Source organism: Dipteris shenzhenensis, chromosome 2, assembly GCF_047967505.1.
Source record: "Dipteris shenzhenensis isolate YYH24624 ecotype China chromosome 2, Dip_SZ_1.0, whole genome shotgun sequence".
Classification (NCBI taxonomy): domain Eukaryota; kingdom Viridiplantae; phylum Streptophyta; class Polypodiopsida; order Gleicheniales; family Dipteridaceae; genus Dipteris; species Dipteris shenzhenensis.
In genome coordinates, this window is record NC_141597.1 from 31,192,808 (window position 1) to 31,204,426 (window position 11,619).

General features: G+C 45.6%; 1 protein-coding gene across 1 annotated transcript; it reads left to right on the top strand.

Annotated features, from left to right (window-relative positions):
• The first annotated feature begins 834 nt into the window (after positions 1-834).
• LOC147904617 (uncharacterized) lies at positions 835-1,544 on the top strand. Its single transcript, XM_087395408.1, has 2 exons — positions 835-1,082; positions 1,165-1,544. The coding sequence occupies exons 1-2, from the start codon at positions 897-899 to the stop codon at positions 1,252-1,254; spliced, it is 276 nt and encodes a 91-aa protein (XP_087251534.1). The 5' UTR covers positions 835-896; the 3' UTR covers positions 1,255-1,544.
• The last annotated feature ends 10,075 nt before the right edge of the window (positions 1,545-11,619 follow it).

An 11,619-nucleotide genomic window follows, 5' to 3' on the forward strand; every position in this document is an offset into this window, starting at 1 on the left:
GTACTTGTTTTTTCCTTCCTTTTGGCAGAGCTTTAGAATGCACCAAAGCAAGTAATTCCAAATAGGTCTTCAGGTGCTTTGATGACTTGCCCATTTTCCCACCCCCACACATGAGCATTCCACTCGATCGAGGCATTGAGCATTAACAGGTTTATCATCTCCATTCTTCATATCAAATCATCATCTGTACTCAAGTCAATTAATTGCAATCAATTAAACAATGTCCATACACAAGTGTAATAATAACCAATTAATCCCAACACAATAATCCTTTTTTATAGACATCAAAACACATAACTATGCTAGTTGCAAACACTCGCAACATTAGTATCAACATGGAATCTTCCACAATACCAACCATCTAGCCTAGTAAAACCTAGATTTAATTAGGCGTTCCTGATAAACCTTACAAAATGCATCCTCAAAAACCTCGCCACATCCTGTGTGGTTCTCGGAATCAGTTTGCAATTCCATTAGCAAGAAAATGGTCATGGAACATGGTTAAGGCAATCCACCCTCCAGTGGATCGAACCAAAGTTTAAAACAAGGGGCACACACATGCCTAGAGCACTGCCCCAAGTGGTTGAATAGATCCGCTTTCAAAGGGTCTTAAAAAAGAAATTTTGTAGTAGTTAGAGCCCTGCCCCTAACGGGGCAGTGCTAAAAAGAAAAGAAAAAAACAAGTTGAATGTCTTTTGTCATTCATAAGGCCTGCCCAAAAGGAGTTGGAGCACATCGCGAAAGGAACTGCCAAGTACTCTCCCAAAAAATAAAATAAATACAAAAATAATCAATTTCACTTTAGGCCAAAATTGAAAAGGAAAGTGTTTGCACGTGTATATAGTTTGCAGGTTATTGTTACACACATTTGTGTATGAACATTCTTTAATTGATTGATGGCTTCCGAAGAGGCGAGACCCATGTCTAGCCCCCCCAATCCATCCTCGTCCTCGTCGTCGTCTTGCAGAAAGAAAAAGAGCGAAGGAGCTTCCTTCGTTCAAGACATCCGAGATCACTTCGACGAATTTGTCCACGCTTCCATGGAGGACCACAAGTCTTGCTTCAAGAACACGCTTCAAAAGGTGTCCTCGCTCGCTTCACTCTTCTTCTATTCGTTCCTATCGTCACTTGTTGCTTCTAATTTTTGTCCTTCATGCTTGCCAGATGTTTGGTATGTCTAAAAAGATGGCAGATGAGTCTACCGTTCCTCCTGGCGAGAGTGTGCTGCCTTTGCAGTCGGTTACGTCGGACTAGTCTGCTGTAAAGCGTTGAGAGTCCTGGCTGCCAAGCACCAGGAGAGCATTTTGGTTCGAGCTATAAGCTACTAAACCCGTGTGTACGCTACTATCATCACAGAGACAGTATTAGACCTTCGAACCTGCATTTAATCCGATTAAAAAACCTCCTGAAAGTTTGCCTTAGAGACTCCAAAGACTTTTGAGTGTGACGCTCCTCTTCTTTTGTTCTATATTTCTGCTTGCTTTTCCAAAAGATATTTTGTGAACGAGATTACGAGACATAGTAAATTTGTTACCTGTCTATATCATTCTCACTTTAAGCTGAAAAAGCAAGGGTTCAACAAGGTGAAATCAAATAGTGTCAATAAGGCTAAAGCGTCTGCTAGGACCAATGACTGAAATCCTGTATTAAAATACCGTCAATACTTGGCATGTGGTACACTAGCTAAGGCCTCAAATTGGCTATGATCATAACGGCAACAAGCTAGAATGAAACAAACGCTAGATGAAAATGAAGTGGTAAGACCCCTAATGTCAATGAGCATCTCCTCATAGCTTTACCTTGGCCTGTGCTACAGGCAGCTACAACCAACTTAGGCATATGGAGGAAATCATGCTTGCCTATCGAATAAAGAAAGTTCATGTCACCTCTCCTCTGTTGTGTCCGTTTCTAATGGCCTAAACACTTCTTAACAAACACCTCTGAATGTATGGATAAGATTCTTCAATAATGTTATTAATTAATCTCTCTTGAGTTCTCTTTTGTGAAAGGAGTCTTTTGTTTCTGGAGGACTTGTAAGCAGATGGCTTGCCAGGCATGCCATGTTGACATGTTATCTGTGACCCGGAGGCCAACTGAACTCTTTGTGAAGAACTTTTATATGTCTAGTTGCTCATCATAAAGTACTGTTAGGTTTGAGAGCGATACAACTCCTAACTAGATTTGAATGTTGCATTAACAAACCGTTGCATCTTATCCCAAGTAGCAACTCTATAGGCAATGATGTAGGACAACTAGTTGCTCATCATAAAGTACTGTTAGGTTTGAGAGCGATACAACTCCTAACTAGATTTGAATGTTGCATTAACAAACCGTTGCATCCTATCCCAAGTAGCAACTCTATAGGCAATGATGTAGGCTGTTGTCCATAAGGTGAGATCACTGGCACACCTTTTGGTTATCCTTATATCCTTATCATTACGAGCCATTATTAAGGCCATCGTTTCCACGTCCTCAATCACCAATATCTGCTATGTATACCATATATTGTTAGAGCAACCTATCATCCACAATCGTGTGAGAAAAAAGTATGGGTTCATAATAAATATTAAGTTATGAGGCAACAAAGATATGTCCCAATGACCAAGAATTGATCTAGCCAGGGAGTAAGTGCTGTTTGTGTACAAGGGGTGGCCTTTGCCATTCACCACCTGCCCAAGCCATACATGAAGATGTGTCAACTTCCCGCGTGTGAGCCCCCACATAATAAGTACATGGGGGAATGTCACGTGCGTAGGGCAAGGGAGGGCCATATGGAAGAGAGAGAGAGAGAGAGAGAGAGAGAGAGAGAGAGAGAGAGAAGGCTGCCATGTGTGCAGCAATGCAACAGACAGTAGCGGCAGTGAGTATGGGGCAGAGCACTATGGGCTATGTATAGGTCCCAGGCACAACTGGTAGTCTGTGCGTGAAGACTCAGCCAGTCTGTGTTTTCAGAGCCAGTTTGTGAACATGTTCCAGTTGTCCAGCAGGTGGAGAAGCTTATAAAGAGAGGCTTTTTGCCTCATTCAGAGTCATCAGTCCCAGCAGCAGTAATAGCAGCAATCATCTCTTTCTTTGTCAATCCCCTTCTCTACCTTCTTTCCCATCCACTCTCTTTTCGAGTTTGACTCTCCCTTCACTCCGACATGTCTTAGGGATCCTACAACAGAAGGAGGCCGGGGCCATGTCTCAGCTATGGGACCGTGTCAATGCAAGGGTAAGGTAGTGCATCTTCCGGATTGACTGTTAATTGGATGGCCTCAATTACTGTGTCTAGCGGGTCATGATGGAGGTCGTGCTGCAGTCGTATGATTTGGCAGGCTTCATAGTGGTGGGAGTTGACATGCCTTTCCCCTTGCGTCCATCCTAGGGATCCTGTAGTAGAAGGAGGCCGAGACCATGTCTTAGCTGTGGGACCGTGTCAATGTGAGGGTAAGGTTGTTCATATTCGTAAACTGTACTCTGGTGATTATGTAAAGCATATGACGGTGGCCAAAAGCATCTTTGGCGTCCTTGTACGATTGAACATCTCCCATGAAGAGGGTCACTTTGGAAGTCTAGATGTGATTGTTGGATCTGATGCGGGAGCACATCAACAAGTTACAGGAACTTCAGCAAGAGATTCTCCAGGCAGGAAAGCAGATATCATCCCAGGACATGGCCATGACATTGCTGTCCCACCTGTCTTCTCATTCTATTTGTCCTTGATAGCCAGTGGAAGGATGAATATGTTGACCTGGGAGGTATTGGTTCCGATGGTTGTTGACTAGGAGAAGAGATTTCTGACTCCCGCTTATGACATTCACTCAGGGGCTTTGACAACTGAGTAGAAGGGGAGGAAAAATATGACGACTTAGGAAGGGGAAGCAATAAAGGCTTCACCCGTATACGTAACCGTTGTGGCCAGAAAGGTCACTATTGCCAGAGTGTTGTTAGAAGGAAGGTTTTGCGGCCACGTCCATTGTTCCAACCTTCTAGTAGCACGAGGTAGGCTGCGCTGCCAACAGGCTCTCTGGTTCCAGATGGAGGATTGCTTGCTTGTTTGGTAGCAGAACCTGTCAGATAGGTGCAGTGGTAAAGGAGTCTTTGATCGAGGCCGGCTTTCAGGCAGGACCTCAAGCCACAAGGAGTTGTTCCCGTTGACTCAAGTGGCAGAATGTTTACCGGTGTGTATTTGTTTGGATGTAATGACCTGGCAGATCCAGAGGGGGTTTCCTTGTGTTCTGCTGCAACTATTGTCTGTTGAGCTGCTGGAGATCCGGATGGGTTAGATGATTGCCAGTGCAGTGATGTAAAAGCGAGCTCCATCAAGTGATACACTCTGACATGGACCCCATATGTCCGCAAGGATGCACAATTTCCAAAGGTCTATTGCTCACTCTTCCCCTCTTTGGAAATATGAGTCTGCTTTGCTTTCCAAATTGGCATGCTTCACATACATGCTCAAAATTTATATGTCCAACTCTAGGAAGTGCGTGCACTATGACTCTAGTCTACATGTGCTTCAGCTTTTGTAAATTCACATGGCCTATTCTTCTATGCCCTAACTCCACATCACGGTTTTGTTTATGTCCTTCAACATACATGCCATGCTGTGTAATAGGTGGTCTTGCATCTAACGCAAAGCGCCTTCCTTTCTTCCTTGCACAGGCTAGCAGTCTACTCATTCTATCATTCTTAAACTCCTCAATAAAGCATCCATACTTATTAAACCACAGTTGCATATCGTGCTCAGTCATTTGCCCAATGGAATCCAAGTTCTTGGTGATGGTAGGCACATAAAGCACATCTCCAAGGTTATTGTATCGTCCATCTCTAGTTGCTAGTGGCACATTCCCTACATGGATGATTAGATGCATACTATCATCACCTGCAGCCACGCACTCCTCACTCTACATAGGCTACTTATAGTCAAACCACTTCTCATGATGTGTAATGTGGCTTGTGGCACGAGAATCAATGAGCCAATTGTCATCATTAGGCGGCTATGCCATACTACCAATGACAAATTTCATGGCAAACAAGTGACCTGCACTTGAGCTTGCTCCCTCTCTGTATCCATATCCATTATGTCCACCTATATAATGATTTTGGTGTCTTCCTTGTCCTATTTTGCTTATGGTAGAATTCATGCACATGGTGCCCAAACTTTCCACAATAATGGCATTATCCATCTCTATGCGCATAACTCACCTCTACCTGCATTACGGCCAATCCTTGATCATCTCTACCATGTCCATGGATAGATCCGCCTTGGCCTCTAGATCCACCATGACCTCGACTATTGTAAAAGACTCGATCTCTATTTGATCCACTATGCAATGCTCTCAAGCTAAGCTTAAACTCCTCAGTCATGCATAAAGCAACCAACCCCTCAAAATCCTTAATTCCCTTAAAATTTACTAAACTCAGACCTCGGAGAGCCCATAGATTTGGTCACATCACTAAAACTTCATGTCCCTTGTTATAGCCTCCTCTTTAAACAACTCATAGACCTTATATTAATTTGGTGACTGAATTTGTATATCCCTTATCATTTTCTCAACACAAATCTTGGAGATCTCACACATTTGATCACATGTCCAAACCTCATTTGCCTTGTTATAACCTACGTCCATGTTACCTAAAACATGATCTTCTTGATTATGGCTTTATTTTACAGATTTCATCACATGACAAAAACTTCATCTCCCCTGTTATAGCCTCCTCGTCCATAGAGTTGGTCATGTGAATAAATCTTCATTTTCCTTGTTCTGGCCTCCTCCATAGATTTGGTCATGTGATTAAAGCTGAACTCTTATCCCATGATGTTCTTGCTCATGGCCTTGTTCCATACTTTTTGATTACATGATTGAAACTTCATCTCCCCTATTATAGCCTCATCCTCCACATATTTTTCCATGTCACCAAATCTTGGTTTTCCTTGTTCTAGTCTCTTGCATAGATTTGGTCATGTGATCAAATGTTCATTTCCCTTGTTTTAGCCTCCTTCATAGACTAGTTCACATGACCAAAACATCATCTTTATTGTTACAGCCTCCCCGTTCATCTTCATTGTTACAGCGTCCTTGTTCATAGATCTAGTTACATAACCAAACCTCCTCTATAGATTTGGTTAAGGGATCAAAACTTAAATCATAGATCTTGCAGAGCCCATATATTTGGCCACATGATCACAAACTTATCTCTCTTCCTTGTTATAGACTCTTCTCTTCCATAGATCTAGTCACATGACCAAATATACATTCCCCTTAATCCAAATATACATTTCCCCTAAACCCATAGGTCTTCCATAGATCTAGTCACATGACCAAATATACATTTTCCTTAAACCCATACATGACCAAAAGCTCCCCTCCCTTGTTATAGACTCCTCTTGAGAGCTCACAAATTTGGTTACATGGCCATCCCTTGCTATAACTTAGATGTAATTTTTCTTGTTAAAACCTAAAAACAATCTTCTTGATTATGTGACTTAAACACAATCTTCTTGATTATGGCCTCATATAACAAGGGAGATTGAAATGCCTTTTGTTATTTGTACTCAATCCAAAAATAGACTCATACAAGCAATTTGTGTGTGGTCAAAGATCTCTCAGAGGTGTTGCTAGAGAGAAAGGCGTTCCTTGTGTACATGTAGATATGCGAGATTCAACTATGGCATATCTACACGATCCATCTTCTTATGGTGAAGCAAAGATGGGTAGATGATGATGATAATATGCTTGACATGGGTTGGAAAATAGATTAAGATAAAGATGGTCTTTTCGCAAAGCATTTCATAGGTAGCTTTTGAGAAAGTACATGCCAATCTTTCAAACATAGAGTCAAGTAAATCAAAGAAGTCAAAAGAAGAAACTATTTTTGGGTTAACAAGGGAAACTCTCAAGCTCTTTCGCTTTAGTGACTCCAACAACCCAGACACTGCAAATTGATCCTAGTGAGCAATTGGATGCCCATCATTTCTAGAGCACATGGGTTCATCGATTTGGGGACAGTGTACCAGTTTGGAACTGAGAGGGGGTTGCTCAGCTTTGCCCATGCAGGGAAGCAGACCTTGCACCGGGGGTAGTATCAGTTGGATTAGTGTACAAGTTGGATTATTAAACTAGTATCGGACCAGAGGAGTATCCTAGCACTTGTGGTGTGGGAGCATCACTTCCAGGTTTCCAATGATCGTGCTCAGACGGTTCGTGCCAAGAGGGGGATTCTTCAATAGTACCTGAGAGGGTTTGTGCCAAGGAGGGGCTTCTTCGATAGTCTTAGTGACGAAGCTTCACACAACGGATTCCTCCAGTTGCTCCAGCGGCACACCCAGCTCCCTGGAGATCATGTTACATCCAGGAGCTGAGAGGGGGTGTTAGGTTAGGTCATGAGTGAGGGCCTTGTTGTGGGTGTGCCCGTCCCTCCGTGAGGTTAGCATAGTGTAGAGTAGGGCAGATATGTCGATGTGGAGGTGGCTTGGGCCCGATGGGTATCTGAGCAGGCTGCTATGATGGTACATTGTTGCGAGGTATTCCGAGGAGGGTACGGGCCAAATATGGCTCTGCTTGGGGCTCCGTTGTGGTATGCTTGCTGCCGTGTGGCAGCCCATGTGGGGGTGCACTGTGCTGGCAGTCTGAGGGGCCTATGTGGCCACCCTTTGGTGCTGCAGCCCACTCCTAGCAGGCTGTATATGAGCAGAGGTGGACAGGTTGGTCACCTAGGCTCTGGTCGGCCTGGTTGGGGCAAGGGGTCAGCCCCTATATGGCTGTGTAGCAGCCCTTTTATAGTGTAGGAGGGGGTTGGCCCCTTGGAGCAGCTTAGTCGCCCTAGAGGCAGGGGTTTAGCCCCTTATAGGGCTGTGTGGCAGCCCCCTATATGCAGTACGGGGGTCGGCCTCTGTTCCAAGCCTTGTGCCAAGTCGTACAGATGCTGCCAAGTCGTACAGATGCTGAACCTCTTTGAGACCATGCCACATGGCATATCCTGGTAGAGTACCATGCACCAGAGTCTTCCAAACAGCCAGGTACACTTTGTTGGAATAGGGTTGCTCACCTCCCCATCTGTGAGCCCCAAATGAGGAGTGCATCTGGAGGGTGAACCATAGAGGAAAACAAGAAGATGTGGGGCTGCCACATGGACAGCAAACAGGCTGCCATGTGGCCATCACAAGGAGTGGAGTACCTGGTGGTTGGAAGCCACCATGGAGGGAAGATCTAAGGAGACTATACCATGTGGCTGTCCATGATGGGAGAGGGCCTGACCGTGCAGGAAATCCAGCAGCAAAAAGAGGTGCTGTCCTGGTGATGATGCCAGCAACTGTATGGAGGGACACGCCAGCATGTACGGATCTGTTTGGGCAGATCCGGAGGCTGGGAAAGGTGCTGACAGGGTGCGGAACAGATGCAGCAGGTGGGCACGGGGTTCGCAACAGATTTGGGGACCAGAGGACCCCAGAACAGGTCAGGTTAGGGCTGGACAGGCCTCGGCCAGTGGCAGCCTGCCACCCGGCCACGCAAGGGCCAGCCAGCCCTTAAATAATGTGCCCCACCACGTGGAAAGCTACAGACAGCAAGTCGGGTGGGGGGGGCTGTTTGTGTCGGCCAAGCCTCCCTACCTAGTCGGCTATATGGAGGGGCTTCCAGCCCTATATAAGGGGGCTCCTCATTCATCCACCAGAGCAGCACTTTAGGGAGCAGAAAGGAGCAGCAGAGCAGCACTGTTGGGGCATACATCCAGGAATTTGGGGTTGAGGAGCTTCAGACTTAGCTGAGCAAGGGGCTTTACCCTAGGCTATCTTCCAGGGCAGTAAGGTACGGGGACCATGGACGGAGAGTCTAGTGAAGCTCAGAGGGGAGCATGCGGGCTCAGGGATCTAGAGGTGCCAAGGTGATAGTAGTACAACTTTTGGTAAGGTCAGAGGACCATTGTTTGGTGGGACTCTGAGCCTCTCTTTTGTATTGTGTCCATTTGAGGACGGAAATATATCATTTTGTTGGTGCTATATCTCTCTTGGTTCATAGTCTATTTACTGGCTTGCACACACAAGAAGTTTTGGATTCCGTAGTTAACACTTATGTGTGTAATTCTTGGGACGCTCCTAAGTCTTCCGTTGCGGGATACCCTCTGTAGAGGTTCATTTCTAACACTCTTTCTGATGCTGCCCACATGGCTGCCTATGTGCTGCCCATGTGGCAGCCTTGTTTTGTGCTTATTGTTTGGCTGCTTGCTGCCACATGGCAGCCCCTGTGCTATCAATGTGGCAGCCTTGCCTTCTTATTTAGGTCTGCCCATTTGGCCCCTAACCTACCGTGGTCTACCTCCCCCATGCTCTCCTCATATGGGGGCTCATAGATGGGGAGGTGACCATCTATACTCTAACACCCCCTCTCACTGTGGACCGATCCCAACTCGTCGATTGCAGATACTCCATCAGCTCCCATGAAGAAACCCTATGGAACAATACGAGGTCATTGTCATCCCTTGGTCTTTCAACCAGTGGCTCCTCCTCCAAGTCCAGTCGTGCACAAAAGAACCATCCTAATACACAGGTCCCAGGTCCATGAGCTCCCATTGAGCTCTCAAGCAAATACTCGTCCGCCTTCAGCACACTTGTTTGTGTCCCTGTACCACATTAGCTGAATTCTTTGACGACTCTGATTCTGATTCTTCCTCTTTTGATCCGCCTTCTTTCTGCATTCCTTTGCGAAGTGTCTTGGCAAATCACAATAGAAGCACTTCTTGTGATTCTTACTTTTCTTCTTATTTTCACCATCTGAGGGGTCTCCATCATCCTCAGATTTGTCCTTCTTGGGCTTGCCATTGCTAGGCTTGCTCTTCCCCTTGCCTTTTCTCTTATCCTGAGTGGTAAAGGCCTTGTCATGGCTGGATCCGCCTTCATACTTCTGTTCCCAGGCTTCGTCCTTCATAAGCAAAGATACTGGTTCCTCCAAATTAACCGGTACCGATCGTTGCCCTGCAATCATTGTTGTAACAAAGCTTTTGTAGCTCCTGGGAAGCATGCCAAGCAATAGCCTAGCCACCCTGGTTGAATCCTTATCTTGACCAACTGCTAGGAGTTTGTCCTTGACTACCTCATCTTCTGGATCAACACCTCAAACCATCTAGGGGGTCTCAGCAATTGACACTCAAGTTGGAGGTGCAGTACTGAATCCCCTTCATCCATGCTCATGCCATACAGCTCCGTCTCAAGGTCTAGAATCCTTGCGTTGTTCACATGTACATATTCTTTAATACAGCAAGGGAAGTGTCCGCTAATTGAATGTGCGGGAGCACCGAATCCACAGTGGTACCAATAATAATGGCTAGGGCCGTCGCATCATGCGTCACGCAATCCCTCACTGCTATAGGGGTTGCAGGTAAACAACCGAATGCAATCATAGTGGCTGGTGTCATGGTTTTGGCGTATATTTTACCACCATGTGGCCCCGGACCTTCATCTTCCACAAAGGACAATTTGTTCCATCCAATTATCTTACAGCCATGATCATGAATGAAAAGAGAGAAGCGTAGAAATGTTGTACACTTGTCTGAATCTAAGTCGTCCTCTTTCTCGCAAGGGCACTGGTCCTTTGGACGTAGAAGTTATTTCAAATCTCTGAATCAAGGTTGTCCTTTTCCAAGGTCCTTGCCTTCAAGCTATGACCACTTGTGAACTTCTGTCAAGGCTCTGATGCAATGTTAGAGAACCAAATAGAGGGTATGCACAGCGGAAGACTAACCCCAGGTACAGTTATAAGACCAGGACCTCACATAGTGGTGTAGTTCAATCTCAAACTTTTTCCCCTTAATGTATACTATGCATAGATGTGTAGGAAGTAAATAGACAATGACGTAGAAGTAAATAGACAAATGTTGTAGAACCCCCTAAACTATGTTCAGGTTGCCACCCATTTATTAGCAGACTGACTAGATGTGGGCCCCTGAACGCACAAAGGGCTGTTCTCCTACCTCCGTGGCACTTCCAAAACACTTGGCCTGCATGCTCTCTCCTAGAACTTGAGTTGGCCTCGTAAATGTGCCCTGCAATCACACCTTCCAACTGATCCTTTTGGACAACCCTTCATAAGGTAGTGCTTGCTATGTAACCTTGACCTCCCTTGCTGCTCCGAAATGCAGCCAATGGTGAGGCAGAAGCTCCCCCCCTGCAAACAACCAGCTCCCTTGCTACCTTGTATCTTCCTAGATGGCACCTTAAACCAGGCTGTTGTGCTGCACCAAAGTGCTCTTCTATTTGTGAGCCCTGGAGGGCTCCCTTTATAGGCTCCAGAGGAGCCCAAAACTGGCTGGATGACTCCTCCCTACCAGCCATAGTCGCTTGTCTGCCGCAAACACCCCGCCTGTCACGATCTGTGACGTATTCCTTTCTCTATTTCTAGACTTATGGATTGTTTGATGAATGGACACTTGTGGAAGGGTATGCCCTTTCGACGGGACACTTCCTATGAGGCACAACCCTTCACAAGAGACACTCTATTGAAGAGACACTCCTATTGTAATGTACCCTCTCATCAAGGGTCACACCCTTCACAAGGGGTACACACCTCTTCATGCACATACACTTTGGAGTACACACCTTTTCATGTGTGACTCTTCACTCTCTATATAAGAGAGGCCCAA

Bases quoted from the DNA above. Each gene is read 5' to 3' on its own strand.
- LOC147904617 (XM_087395408.1), top strand. From the start codon at position 897: ATGGCTTCCGAAGAGGCGAGACCCATGTCTAGCCCCCCCAATCCATCC. The intron at 1,083-1,164 runs GTGTCCTCGCTC...CATGCTTGCCAG, and splicing joins TCAAGAACACGCTTCAAAAG to ATGTTTGGTATGTCTAAAAA.